Genomic DNA, 14,229 nt, shown 5'->3' with positions numbered 1-14,229 from the left:
CACACCTCCAGCAACATATGCGGATGCGTCAGCTCAGCGCATCGGCCAACCTTGCCTCACGTGGCTCTCAAGGTGGTCGCAGTGGAGGCTCCGGCGGTCAAGGCGGATCAAGTGCCCCTCGTGACTGCGCATCCTAGCGGAACCAGGGTGATCATGGCGGTGGTGACTACATGTTGCAGCACAACCGCAGCAACAGCGACCGTGGTGGCGATCACAGCGGTGATCATGGTGCTAAGTGCCAGGTTTGTTCCAAGCCTGGACACATGGCACTTCAGTGTCGTCATCGCTTCGACCACTCATACCAATCTGAAGATGATCATGCCGCAGCCTACGCCAACACCAACAGTGCTGAATCCGTGTGGTACATGGACACCGGCTCCATGGAGCACATCACCGTCGAGCTCGACAAGCTGACGGTCCACAACAAATACCATGGCCGTGAACAGGTGCACACCGCAAGCGTTCAGGTATGTCTATTAAGCATATTGGCCACTCTATAATTACTACCCTGGTTCAGGATCTCTCATTGCGAAACATCCTTCACGTTCCTCATGCCTCAAAGAATCTCATTTCCATACATCGCTTAATGTCTGATAATGATGTTTATCTTGAGTATCATCCTGATTTTTTCCTTGTTAAGGATAGGGCAACGAGGAGAACAATCTTTCGAGGGGAGTGTAGAGGTGGCCTCTATCCGCTGGGACCACAGTCCACAGCCAAGAACAAACATGCCTACTTTGTAGACAAACCAACTCAAGAGCTATGGAATAGTCGCTTAGGTCATCCATCATTTTCCGTAGCTCATCGTGTTCTTCAAACAAACAATATTTTGTGTTCTTCTGAGTCGAATAAACAACCGGTTTGTGATGCATGCCAGCAGGCCAAAAGTCATCAACTTCCTTATACTAGCTCTCATGATATTTTCAGTTCCTCTTTGCAACTTATTCATTCTGATGTGTGGGGACCGGCTATCACATCGGCAAGTGGATTTAAGTATTATGTGAGTTTTATTAATGACTTCAATAAATTTTTGTGGTTTTATCCTCTCAAAAGTAAGGCCGATGTGTTTCCTATATTCACTCAGTTTCAATCCTTTGTTGAACGGCAACTCAGAAAGAAAATTCTTGTCTAGCTACAGACATACTAGTGGGAGTACCAAAAATTGCACTCTCTTTTGATAAGATTGGCATTGCTCATCATGTCTCATGTCCACACACTCACCAACAGAATGGGTCTGTGGAACTCAAACACTATCATATTGTTGAAACGGGACTTGCTCTTCTCACTCACTTTGGTGTTCCAATTAAATATTGGGATGAAGCCTTTAGCACTGCCTGCTACCTCATAAACCATCTGCCCACTCCCATTCTCAATAACTCTACCCCCTCACAACACTCCTCGGCCAAAACCCCAATTACTCTTTCCTCAAGGTTTATGGTTGTGCATGTTGGCCTCACTCTGTGCCTACAAAGCACGTAAGCTTCAATTTTGCTTCCAACATTGTGTCTTTCTTGGCTATAGCTCCCTTCACAAAGGATACAAATGCCTTGATCCCACCTCGGGTCGCATCTATGTGTTGCACGATGTTGTCTTTGATGAGCGTTCTTTCCCTTTTGCCACTTCCTCTCCTATTGCTAGTCCTCGTATTATCTCTGAAGAGCTTTTTTACCGAGTAATGGACTACCCTGTCAGCCTACTGTTGTGTCATCTGATGCTTCTGTGTAGCTGCAGCAACCTTCAGATCCTATACATGTTCCATTGCAGGGTGTGCATCCTCCTCTGTCGATAGGTGAAGACCACGCGACAGGTGTGGTTGCGCATGGCACGATGCTGGTGTCTGGTGCCACGCATTGGGTGTCGGACAATCCGCTACCGCAGGAGCATCAAACATCGGAGGGTCCAGTGTGGACATGAGTGTTAAATACCAGAGGGTCACCATGCATAGCGTGATGGATGTGGCTGCGCGTGGCACGGTGGTGGCGTCCGGTGATGGTACTTTGACAATTGGATGTTCAGAATGTGTTCCTTTATGGCGTTCTTGAAGAGGAAGTCTATATGTGTCAACCTCTTGGGTATACTGATCCTCGTTAGCCTCATTCTGTTTGCTGGCTCCGCAAAGCACTTTATGGCTTGAAACAGGTGCCCCATGCTTGGTATATTGGTTCCTCTTCAGCTGCCATCTATCGATTGTTAAGTCACTTGCAATCTGATTTTGCTCTCAAGGACCTTGGCTCTCTACATTTCTTCCTTGGTATTGAGGTTCAGCATGCTACTGATGGCCTTGTTCTTTCTCAAACCAAGTATGTTGGTGATCTTCTCCGTCGTGTTGGCATGACCACATGCAAGGGTGTTACCACTCTCATGTCCTCCACCAACAAGCTCTTGATCTCCAATGGCGAGCTCCTTGGTCCAGCTGAAGCAACCAAGTATCGTAGCACAGTTGGTGCTCTTTAGTACCTTGTTCTTACGCGGCCTGATATTGCTTATGCTGTCAACAAGGTGTGTCAGTTCCTTTATGTCCATACCAATGTGCATTGGATGGCGGTGAAATACTACGGTATCTACATCACAGTACAGCTACTGGTATGGTCATTCGTCGGTCTTCTTCCACCTTGATGAGTGCCTTCTCCGATGCCGATTGGGCAGGGTGTCCTGATGATCGAAAATCCACTAGTGGTTTTACTGTTTTCTTTAGTTCCAACCTGATCTCATGGAGTGCTCGCAAGCAACAATCTCACGCTCTAGCACAAAAGCTGAGTACAAAGCTCTTGCTAATGCCACTGTAAAAATTGTGTGGGTTCAATCACTTCTTGGAGAACTTGGTGTCTATCAGTCTCGAGCGGAAAGCTTATGGTGTGATAATCTTGGTGTCACCTACTTATCTACGAATCTAGTATTTCACGCTAAGACCAAGCATATAGATGTGGATTTTCATTTTGTTCGAGACCGAGTTGCTCAAAAAGTTCTTCACATTCGATTCATTCCATCACAAGATCAAGCTACAAACGGGTTCACAGAACCGTTACCAGTACAACTACAAGATGTATTCAGGCGCAATCTTGATCTTTAACTGTTGTGATTGAGGGAGGCTGTTAGAAAGTATATCTTGTAGATATAGAAGATCATCGTGTATATGTAAACCAACCGAATCAAATCACCGTAATTATATGAACTGATTCGGTTGTCATTTGTATACCTCTGCCTATATAATGAGAAGGCCGGCCGCCAGGACATGCTGAGCCATTCAACCCATAATCACGTAATTTTTACATGGAGACCGTGTAGATGTCCTAATATACTTATATTTTAGATCGGAGGGAGTAGAAACAATCATCATCTCACATGTTTGGTGTTGTTTGATTATCGTCTAATAATCCAGAAAGAGCAAGTATGAGGCACGTATTTATATATAGAGCGAGTATTTTCAACGTCCTGTGCCAACATTTTCAGATGACGTTCATCGGTGCATGCATGCATGGGAATCAGATCGAACAAATATTTAATAGTCGTGGAATCTCCTATTCAATAGGCATGCCCTGAATGGAGGAATCTTCAGAGTTGCTTCATTCTGAAACCACGTAATCGAGGAGCCTCTGCATGGCAACCGCGATCTGAGGAGCCGTATCTGTTTGCCAAACCTGCAAAAAATATTTACTTTTGAGCTTCGCTGGTCAGTACACAGTGTATGCAACGTCGAGCAAATCGTGCCGTTTTCGCCATGACCATTACGGCATTACCTGTTGGAGCTGCGTAGATTTCTGATCAGAGACATGCCTGCACAGTGAGTCTGCGCTGTTAAAGCTCATCTGCAGATCGACTGCGAGAAGGCTCCGGTTTTCACATGCCTGCTTCTGGTTCGCCTGAAAAGATTTTCCCTGAACGGCTGAAACCTCCTGTGGCCTCCAGAAACAAGGGCCCTGTCCCAAGGGGTTGCCATGGCTTCCTGTTCGGGCACTTGACTTGCATGAGGCTGAGAACTAGGGGTGAAAACGGATTTTTTCCGCTCATCCGATCGTCCGTACCGTTTAGATGCTAATCGGATCTCGAATATCGGATATAAAAAAATCTTGGATATCAAATCGGATAATCGGATTCGGATCTAGGGAGCCAGATATCTGCCAGATATCAGATATCTGAGAATAAAATTAGATATATTTGAAGACTATCCGACAACTATTCGAGTCTATCTTCCGAAGCTACCTTTTCATACGGAGTCGAATTAAGACAATTTTATATAAAAATTGTAGCTTTCGACGAGATCTACAAATTCGTAGTTTTTTTGAAGTTATTAATATATTCAAACAATTAATAAAATCTTATGGTCACTCGTAACTTTTCGATTCCGCTCTAATATAACTCCTTTCATATGAGTATATTGATGATTTGCTTGTTAGACATCTAATGTAGTTGGGTTTTGGATACGTGAAATGATCGAACAGTCATAACATATGCCATATATATGGTTATCGTTTTTACTCAATATTCGAATAAATATTTATAACTAACATTGTCTGCATCTGACTCGTCATATATTCGATACGTATTTGTGACTGAGATTATCCGCATATATATCTATATCCGATATGATCCGTGTCCGGCTCTAGTTCCAATGAAAAAAATAAGATAAAATACAAAATCAGCGATATATCTCCGTATCTGATCCGATTACAGCGCTACTAAGAACTGCTTTCACTTCATTGATTGCAACACTGTCACTCACATGCTGCTAGCGCATGTCATCTATATCTTAAACAACGTGCATCTTCCCCGGTTTTGCATAGATAGTGTTGGGTTACTCGTTAAATTGATCCTCGTGTTGGCGCCTACAAATTGAGACCCCTTGGTGACACCAGGACGTACAGTACTAGTACACTAACAGTGCCAGCCTTGCCGCATCAAGCTGTGGGTCTCAACGTCCATGTCGTCCGTGCCGGTGCGCCACCCTTGCTTCGGCCTCGAGGTCCAGGAGCGCCTCGGCTACGTGCAGTGCAACTTCTGCGCCACCATCCTGCTGGTAAGAACGAGCTTGCCTGCATGCTCTCATACGTGACGAAGCTGCCAGTGCGCGCACGATCACAAACGGCCGGCGTGCACGCGTGTCTGCAGGTGAGCATGCCGTGCGCAGGCATGCAGCTGAAGACGGTGGCCGTGCAGTGCGGCAGCTGCGCCGGCATCCTCTCCGTCACCATGCCGCCTCCGGCTGCGGCACCGGCGTCCGTCGAGCTGCCCCTGCAGGTCACCACCATCTTCCTTTCCTTTGCGCGGACATCCGCACGGCGTGGTTCTTGGGATTCCAGTTGTGCTCCTGAACTATCAAACGCTGTGTCGATCTGATAAAACAGGAGCCAGGCGTTGATCCGCCGCCAAGGGACTCGGACGAGAGCAGCGGAGAGGACAGGGAGATGGACGCTGCAGTTGCAGAGAACAATGTCTTCCCCTCGGTTAACAAACGTAGATGATGACGCGCAGTTTTTCTTGCTGTATTTTTGTATCGTCGTTCATTGCATTGGTAGATAGATGGTACACTGATCAAGCACGCTTTGAAACATTTTGCAGCTCCAGCTAGGAAGCAACGGACGCCGTCAGCCTACAACTGTTTCATCAAGTAATGACCAGAAATAAGCCACTCACTAGTCGCTGACATTGTTGCTATACTGTGATGCAGTGATAGCATTTAGTTGTATAATACTGTGCAAGATATACAAATCGTATACAATATGCTTCTGATGCAATCATACATAGCAAGCGCATATGAGATGCCTATTTCACTTTAATGTTCAGGATTGTTTGATATAGATCAGGAACTGTACATGCCGAGATCAATATTTTAACATGTTCAGGTGAGTTATTGAAATCTGTGGCACGGGTTCAATCTGTTATTAGGGAGGAGATAAGGAGGATCAAGGCAAGAGATCCTAGCATCAGCCACAAACAGGCCTTCAGCACTGCTTCTAAAAACGTGAGCACTCTTCTGCTGACTGCAAGCTCCAAACTGTTCTTTGCCTCACAAGTTTCTGGCTTTGTACAGCATTATCCATTAAGATTTCTTCATGTTGTCAGCAAAGTATATATCATTGGTTGCTTCAATGCAGTGGGCTCACTTGCCTAGAATCCAGTAGAAAGGAAACTGAGGAAGGGATCTGCTGCTGCCAAACAATTTCCACATGTGCAAGCTGCAAAGAGAGGAAACGAAATTTATGTGAGTCAGGCATTGATGTAGTCAGGTTCGGGGAGCATCAAATGATCCATGTTGTAGCTTCAAACAAGTTGAATCCATGTTTGATGTTAGATACCTTAGTGATGTGGTACCAGAACTGACAGTCGTGATAAATGCATCATGGTTTGCAGCTCTCAGATCAGCTGCAGTATTGTGTGAGATAACTAGGATTTACCAAACCTAGTGAATCCAGTAACACCGCCGCAGCAGACAGAGAATAGTCAAAAATGGTTTTGGAATCAATCTGATTTTATAGAACCATGAAAACTGGTGGACCGACATCTCTGTAAGCAATTTGATTACATATAAGATTCGGCTGTCGTTTTCTTTCTCAGTACAAAACGGCAGGAAAGGAAAAACTTAGGGTTAACGTTACACACAGATCTCAGATTCTATTTGTGATCCAGGCCAGTGCATTAAAGCATCACTCTTTTGACGCTGGCATCAACCGGAGCCTTTCCTCAGAAGCTTTGCCGGAACCATTCTCCTCTGATAAAAGCGCTTGCAGGTCACTCCCATTTGCCAGGCTGTTGAACTCCACTGATTTTGATGGTAGTGCGGGATAACGCCGCTGGCATAGGGTCATAAGCCTCTTGATTGACTGAAGGTACTTGCGAGTAGTTTCATCGTTCATGATGTGGGCAACACTATTAGTGTAGATCTTTTCTCGGGCAGAACGCTCGTGGATACCAACCATAGTGACTCCAATAGGCCATGGTGCGTTCCCAATGGCCAGCTTGATATATTGGTCCATTGCTGCTAAATAATCACGCTTCATGCAACACTCAACAATAACGAGCAATGCTTGGCGGATGTCATCAGGAAGAACCTAAACACGTTCAACAATAGTTGATGTCAGAATCGCCAAAACTTGAGTCAGGAAAGGCTGTAATAACATCAGCAGTAAATGTTATACATAATCAACATTCAGATGTGAGCATCAGGATTTAGCTCGAGCAGAGTGGTATGATAAGAAGCTGAAACCATGCCCCATGGCAAGGTAACAATAGTTATATTGAAGCTAAATCACGGCCAAGAACCAGAACTTGGTTGAAAGTTCAGCTGAATTGCAGCACTATATCCTAGGTTACGATTTATTTAACAATAAATTTAGGGCACAGTATACCAGAATCAGAATCTGTGCTAATATAGAACAAGTGCAAATGAATGAACAACCAAAACGTGAAGTTAGGGCTTGAAATTTTAAACAATAATACACTCGAATCCCTGCATCCCAAAACTTTCAAAGAATTTATTTTCATCATTTTAGCAAATAAGACAGCCAGAATATGAAAACTCAAAATATTTCGGATGCATTAGTTGTCTGTGTCTGTTTGCAGGTACTCCTTACATGCCTAAGAACTTGCAAATGATACACGATGCAAAATGAACTTAGGGTGCACACTCTTGTAAGTGTTGTTTATTTTAATTTCTTCGACATACAAATAGTAGACAACTTCACACCAAATGTACTATAGAAATAGATGATTTCCAGGAGAAAATGTATGTATTGTAAAAGTAACACCCAATTTGTGAGCATGATCAAATGAAACTTGCTGAAGTGTTTGCATCAGGCTGATTGAGAAACAGTGCATGGCTACCATGTATGATTTCCATGATGAGTGTAGATATTTCATTACTATATATCTCTTGCAACAAGTAAGATTGTGAGACGCCAAGCTGCTGGCCTAAGAAAGAAAGATGGTGTTTTCATCTTGAGGTAACAGCCTACTGATCTATCAGAACAGCATAACCTTTATTAGTTCCCAACTTCCCATGCAGTACCCTTCATATAATCACAAAATAATAGTGAAATAGATTGAGCTCAAATGGTTGTTAAAACTGGAAAATTATGCAAACCATTATCTTATCAGAAACTGAGGTTGAACGTGAATTCGATGTTACTGCACTAATATTAGTTGACCATTTATATATCTGTCGCAACAAAAAGATATTTTATTACATTCAAGTGGCCGGAGGCAGGTCATTTTGCCCAACAAAATCATGGCAATGTTTTTAGGGTGTCATTTTTACCTTCGACATTTTGCAACTAGGTTGTTATTTAAGCTCCGAAGCACGTTCCCAAAACAAGCAAAACATTTTGAAGCGCAAAAACCAAAAACAATTTAAGCGAGAGTTTTCAACCAATAAAAACTATGCTGGAGGTCCAGCCTTGCCATCTGTTCTTTGTAATCCGACTAACCAGCTTAAAGTCCTCAAATTGCACTTATCTGTCATCACGTCAACTAGCTAGTTTCCTACAATCCTGAATTTTTCATGTACATCATGCTGCAACAAGTTTCATTTCAAATTAAAGTTCTACCCACTCATTTGTTAGTTAGCTTTTTGTACAACTGCTTCAATTTGAAATGCAATCAAATTAATAACACAATTTAAGAAATCCTCTGATGGAAAACCCTGAAAGAATTATCACCTTCTTCCTGCAGAACTCAAACAGGGGACTGAGATACCGCGCGCACTGCTTGAACGTTGCAACCATCGACTTCCCCTTTGCTGTCCGCTTCTCAAGCTCTGTCGTCTCATCCAACTCCTGGTTCCACTCGTTAAGCAACCTCTTGAAGAACACCAAAATCTTGTCCTCATTGCAAAGCTCCTCAAACTTGGTCTTCATCCTTTTGGAGTCCTTGTCTGCATCGGCATCATCCCCGCTCCTCCTGCCGTCCCCGTCCCCGTCATCTACACTCTCTCCAGCAGCACCACCGTCGCCACCATCACCCCCGCCAACACGCTTACCCTTGCCCTTGGCGTAGGTGTCCCTTCCGGCCTTCTGCCGCTTGCGCATCTCGATCATGTCGCGGAGGAAGTCGTTGGTCTGGCCCTCGGTCATGTCGAGGTCGTCGATGTCGTCAATCACACCGGACTTGAGCACGAGCTTGAAGCGCTCGAGGCGGGCGGCGTCGTCCTCCCCGAACAGCGTGATGGGCTCGCGCAGCACGCGGAGGCGCCGCACCACCTCGTGCCGCGGGAGGTCAATCTCGTCGATGCGGCGCTCCTCGGAGAGCACCGCCTCCTCCTGCGCAGTCTTCTTCGCCGCGAGGGCGGGCGGGACGGAGACCGCCGCAGCGGCGGAGGAGGAGCTAGGGTTAGGGTTCCCAGCCGCGGCCTGGGCTATGGCGTCAGGGTTGCTGGGGTCGGAGGCGGCGGCTGCGTCTGCGGAATCAAAGGAGGGCGCCGGCGCGCCGGCGTTGGCGAGGCGTTGGCGCTTCTCGTCGTGGTGGCGCTTCTGGTTCTGGAGCTGCTTCTGCTCCAGCTCCGACCGCCGTACAAAGCTCTTCCCCCCGAAGCCGTCCGTCGCCGCCTTCCGCTTCTTCTCCAGCTCCCGCTTCAGCAGATCCATCGCGCCGGCTTTGGCTTTCTCGGGGAGAGGCGGAGCGGCTACGAGCCCGTGTCCGTGTATTTGACGCCGCCCTCCTCCGACTTGTGTTGTGTTGCGTTGCGTTGTGCACTAATAAGACGCCGCAGAGAATCCGACCCGTTTCACTTTCACATCGCGAGAGGGCGGTGCGTCGCGATCCCGTGCCGGTTGCCGACCATGTCGTCGGGGGCGGCGCAGCAGCAGCAGCAGCCGGCGCCGGCGCTTCCGTACCGGCCGTACCGGCAGGTGCGGGCGGCGACGCCCCACAGCCGCGCGGTCTCCTGCGTGCGGTTCTCCCCCTGCGGCCGCCTCCTCGCGACGGCGTCCCTCGACGGCACGGTCGCGCTGCTCTCCCCGTCCTCGCTCGCCATCATCGCCACCCTGCGCGGCCACGCTGCCGGTGTCTCCGACCTGTCCTGGTCCACGGAATCGTTCTACCTCTGCTCCGCCTCCGACGACCGCACCCTCCGCATCTGGGACATCCGGCCCATCCTCGCCGGCGCCAACTCCGGCGGCCAGACCGCCGACCCAGGCACCGATCGCTGCGTCCGCGTGCTCAAGGGGCACACCAACTTCGTCTTCAGCGCCAACTTCAACCCGCAGACCAGCTCTCAGGTCGCCTCCGGTGGGTTCGACTGCACTGTGCGCATCTGGGACGTCAAAAGCGGCCGCTGCACCCGCGCCATCGACGCGCACTCCGAGCCCGTCACCTCCGTGTACTTCATAAGGGACGGCTCAATCATTGTGTCCGGAAGCCATGACGGGAGCTGCAAGATTTGGGACGCCAAGACTGGGGCTTGCCTCAAGACGGTCATTGACGACAAGAAGCCCGCGGTGTCGTTCTCCATGTTCTCGCCCAATGGCAAGTTCATCCTCGTCGCCACGCTCGATGACTCACTGGTATGACCAATTAATTCATTGCTGATTCATAGTAACATTTTGTGATCAACTCCTCATGACATTCTCAAGTCTTTGTGATGAAATTGTCTAGATAAGCTATAATCATCTTCTAATTGAACTTCATACAAAGTTAATAAATAGCTCCCTACGCGTAGGCGTGGTGAAGTGCATATTACTTGTAGTCATTGAGGATGGGGAGCTCTGCTGTTTGTTGCACGATATGCAAACCGATCTTTGACGTCTAGCTTAACCTTTTCGAAATGCTCTTGGGTGGCAAGGTCACGTTGATGCATTTGGGGATAAGTACATTAACTGCAGACTCTAGGTTTTTGAGACCCAACTTTGTGCTTCAATTGAAGAATTTCTCTTGACAATGAACGAAAACCCATCTCAGTTCTGATGACTAAATTTATAATGAAGCAACATCCTCTTAGTTCCAAGTTATAGTCATCAAATCTGCTGGTACTAAGGAGGCGATGTGAGCACATCCTGTTTCTTGCATAGATGCCATTACTTTTTACAAAGAAAATGTTACCAAAATGATAAGATTTAAGGTTTTAGATGGTGCATGACTAAATTACTGTGACAACACTTCTACTAGTTTCTTGGCAAACTTCACCTTGTTCTATTCATAATGTTAGATGCTGATGAGTGTATGCATCCTAGTTTATGTCATCAACTGTATCATTGATATCCATTAGTCATGTTTTCCCTAATTTTTATCAGCAGTTGCCCCATAGGCACTCTGTGGGCGGGCAGGTGGCACCCTGCGCCTAACCGGGGCTAGGTGACCGCCTTTTAGAACAGTGCTTGTAATGTTGTTTGCTCATTTTCCTACAGTCACCTTGCGCTTAACCGGGCGTAGGCCTCCTCCTTTTAGAACAGTGCTTCTAATGTTTGCCCATTTTCCTATGTTCATGCTAACCCCCACCCCCAAAAGAAAAACTGACTTCTTGATCTTTTTCCTTTTTTGAGTCATCTCCATCATGCCGCGATGCATTTTGCTGTTGCTGTGCATACATTGACATTGTCACAGAACATTATTTTTTCATCACAGTGCAAAAACATGACCTTGCTTCAATCTCTGATCAATTTCATCAATTCAAACTTTAGCCTTTGTTTTCTCTACCACTATTCTAAACAATCCTCACATGTTATAATGCTTTTCTTTGTAATTACATGTTGCGACCTTGACTACTAAGTTTCTGTGACTCTGTATTATGACTCAGGATGCACAGTTACGGCCAAAATCGATGCATCTATCTTCTAAAAACTACTAAGTTTATGTTTCTTGTTTGAAAAACTAGTACGACAGCATTTGTTTAGACTACACAGTACATGTTGACACATTTCTTACATTGCCTTTTATTACTATGCAACATAATAGCAGAGTGTTGTGACACATTACATGAAATTGTTACAAGATGTATTAAAATTTCTACTACAATAAAAATGACTGTAGAGATCCAGTCTCCCTTGTTGGCATGAAAGATCCAATGATCCATGTCCACCACGAGGGATGGAAAATTGATCTTAAACTGCTACTGTCTGAGTTACCCTAATGGGTAAAAGTTTTCCTTTTGATCCATAGCAAGAGGAAAATCATCCTAGGACTGTGTTTTAGCCTTTTAGGTTGGTTTGATGAAGGTGATAGAAAGGAGCAAGCTATGGTTACTTACATATTGTTTGGTTGTTGAATGTTTTCGAAAAATCGCATCTGTAATTCATGTCCACATTTTGTCATGCATACTTCAAGTGAAAATTCCAATGGATTTTATGGTTTCGATCCTTGTTCTTAGTTTGATCCATGGCAACCATTGCATATAAATGCCCCTTCAAGCTTCATGTAGGCTCGTTAGTTGCTCTTTAGTTTCATGTCAAGCAGCACGCAGAGGAATTGTCATTGGCGTATGATAGCACAGTTTGATGGTGGTTGTGGTTTGCATTATGCGCAATATGATGACAGGTAGTTATTTTGTTTGGAAACTTTTAGGTTACTGTAAATATGCTTCCTAACTTTATTTTTTCAACCTTGCAGAAACTATGCAATTTCGCTACTGGCAAGTTCTTGAAGGTATACAGTGGACATGTGAACAGAGTATACTGCATCCAGTCAGCGTTTTCCGTTACGAATGGGAAGTACATTGTTAGTGGATCAGAAGACAACTGTGTGTACATATGGGACCTCCAAGGGAGAAATATTCTTCAGAAACTGGAAGGCCATACTGACACCGTCATCTCCGTGTCCTGCCATCCAACAGAGAACAAAATTGCTTCGGGAGGCCTTGATAGTGATAAGTCTGTGAGACTATGGGTCCAAGATAGCTGATGGACTCGCAGAAAAAATGTAGCGACAAATAGCATGTGCGAACTTAGCTCAACCTAAACAACAATTGGCATCTCAAAGAGAAATATGCCTCTTCCTCCCATGGATCACTCCTGCAGATACCTTAACGGGTGGCACAAGAGACATCAATTTAAGCTTGCAGTGCTTTGTTTTAATGTAATCTGTTATCCTAAGTTGTGAATGTCGACAGATCAACAAATCTCCGAATGTTGTGATATGTTTATGTGATGCCCAGTGGTTGTTGTCAAGTCAATATTTGGCCTCTTTTAGTTTTTAGAGTTGCAATGCTCCTATAATAAAATGCTGTCTGCAAGCCTCATCACCTAAAATGTTTGCTGATGTGGAGAAGCGAAAAAGAAAGAAAGAGGTTGGCTGTTTCCATCTTTGCACAATCTCTTAAGTGTCATTACATAGTACTTAACACTTGAAGCGTCACAAAAAAAAACAGCATGATTATCGACTACTACTCCTTTCGGTCACAAATATTGGATAAGACACGGTCTCTAATACTATAGTTTTAAAATTCGTTACCGGGAAACCGCTTCCTCCTCGGGCGATCTCGGAGGTGACTCCACAGAAACTCCCACCGTCACCATCTCCGGCCACGGCGGTTCTCGATCTTCTCCGCCGTTTGCCACCACGGCACTGGCGTCCACTCTCTCTTGCAGTAAGTTCCTTGCTGGCGAGTCTTTTTTTCCCCTAGGGTTGAGTTCTTCGTGGCTGACCTAGGGTGGAATCGGTCTGTGCGCGTTCCACGTGCAATCCAGGGATCCGATTGTTTCTCGGGGTGATCAAGGGGGAATCTTCGTATTCCTGCCCGCACTTCACTCCCTCTGTCTACACTGGAACGGGAGACTTCTTCGGCTCCGTGGCTGGTGGGGCTGGAGCCGGATCTGGTGGTTCGCGTTCTGGGAAGGAGAAGATGGGTCTTTCGGCTGATGGTTGCAAGGCACAGGAGGAGGTTTCCGATCTCTTGGCCGCCTCAACCTGACTGCTGAAGAGGAAGACGTTCTCATTGATAGTGATGTTGATGAGGATCAGGAGGCTCCGTCTAAATGGTCTGTGATTGGTAAGGTTCTGTCTCCAAAAGCACTTCATCTCTCGACCATCATGGGCGCGATGAAGCCTGCATGGGGAACCCTAAAGGGCTGACGGCGCGCTCGGTTGGTGAAAAAGGGGACAACATGTTCATTGCTGACTTCGATGGTGCTGTGGAGAAGGAAAAGGCACTTGATGGCTCCCCTTGGGTAGTCAGAAAACATGTTGTTCTCCTACAAGATTACAATGCACGCTTACGCCTTCCGATGTGTGCTTTGATCGGATGAGTATCTGGGTTGCATGTGCTGAATTTACCCTTTGGTTGGATGAATGCCAAGAAAGGAGAGAAGG

The 14,229-nt window shown here is 46.0% G+C and overlaps 3 protein-coding genes across 3 annotated transcripts; 2 read left to right on the top strand and 1 right to left on the bottom strand.

Annotated features, from left to right (window-relative positions):
- Window positions 1-4,816: 4,816 nt before the first annotated feature.
- LOC133892359 (protein YABBY 7-like) lies at window positions 4,817-6,288 on the top strand. The gene is made up of 6 exons (XM_062333077.1): window positions 4,817-5,014; window positions 5,107-5,235; window positions 5,343-5,451; window positions 5,557-5,605; window positions 5,884-5,959; window positions 6,093-6,288. The coding sequence occupies exons 1-6, from the start codon at window positions 4,919-4,921 to the stop codon at window positions 6,117-6,119; spliced, it is 486 nt and encodes a 161-aa protein (XP_062189061.1). The 5' UTR covers window positions 4,817-4,918; the 3' UTR covers window positions 6,120-6,288.
- A 197-nt stretch (window positions 6,289-6,485) lies between these two features.
- Window positions 6,486-9,683, bottom strand: LOC133892358 (uncharacterized). The gene is made up of 2 exons (XM_062333076.1): window positions 8,652-9,683; window positions 6,486-7,046 (listed from the first exon to the last, which is right to left on the bottom strand). The coding sequence occupies exons 1-2, from the start codon at window positions 9,573-9,575 to the stop codon at window positions 6,642-6,644; spliced, it is 1,329 nt and encodes a 442-aa protein (XP_062189060.1). The 5' UTR covers window positions 9,576-9,683; the 3' UTR covers window positions 6,486-6,641.
- Window positions 9,684-9,770: 87 nt separating this feature from the next.
- LOC133893069 (COMPASS-like H3K4 histone methylase component WDR5B) lies at window positions 9,771-12,822 on the top strand. Its single transcript, XM_062334040.1, has 2 exons — window positions 9,771-10,493; window positions 12,532-12,822. Exons 1-2 carry the CDS (start codon window positions 9,771-9,773, stop codon window positions 12,820-12,822), a joined length of 1,014 nt encoding a protein of 337 aa, XP_062190024.1.
- Window positions 12,823-14,229: the final 1,407 nt, after the last annotated feature.

Source organism: Phragmites australis, chromosome 15 (genome assembly GCF_958298935.1).
Source record: "Phragmites australis chromosome 15, lpPhrAust1.1, whole genome shotgun sequence".
Classification (NCBI taxonomy): Eukaryota; Viridiplantae; Streptophyta; class Magnoliopsida; order Poales; family Poaceae; genus Phragmites; species Phragmites australis.
Note: the sequence above shows the minus strand (reverse complement) of the source record. Positions and strands in the feature narration are given on the sequence as shown.

What these genes read in the sequence shown, in the direction of transcription:
- LOC133892359 (XM_062333077.1), top strand. Translation starts at nt 4,919, where the DNA reads ATGTCGTCCGTGCCGGTGCGCCACCCTTGCTTCGGCCTCGAGGTCCAG. An exon ending in GCCTACAACTGTTTCATCAA is followed by an intron (nt 5,606 to 5,883) that starts GTAATGACCAGA and finishes ATCTGTTATTAG; the next exon opens with GGAGGAGATAAGGAGGATCA. An exon ending in TCAGCACTGCTTCTAAAAAC is followed by an intron (nt 5,960 to 6,092) that starts GTGAGCACTCTT and finishes GCTTCAATGCAG; the next exon opens with TGGGCTCACTTGCCTAGAAT.
- LOC133892358 (XM_062333076.1), bottom strand. Translation starts at nt 9,575, where the DNA reads ATGGATCTGCTGAAGCGGGAGCTGGAGAAGAAGCGGAAGGCGGCGACG. An exon ending in TTGAGTTCTGCAGGAAGAAG is followed by an intron (nt 7,047 to 8,651) that starts GTGATAATTCTT and finishes GAACGTGTTTAG; the next exon opens with GTTCTTCCTGATGACATCCG.
- LOC133893069 (XM_062334040.1), top strand. Translation starts at nt 9,771, where the DNA reads ATGTCGTCGGGGGCGGCGCAGCAGCAGCAGCAGCCGGCGCCGGCGCTT. An exon ending in CCACGCTCGATGACTCACTG is followed by an intron (nt 10,494 to 12,531) that starts GTATGACCAATT and finishes TCAACCTTGCAG; the next exon opens with AAACTATGCAATTTCGCTAC.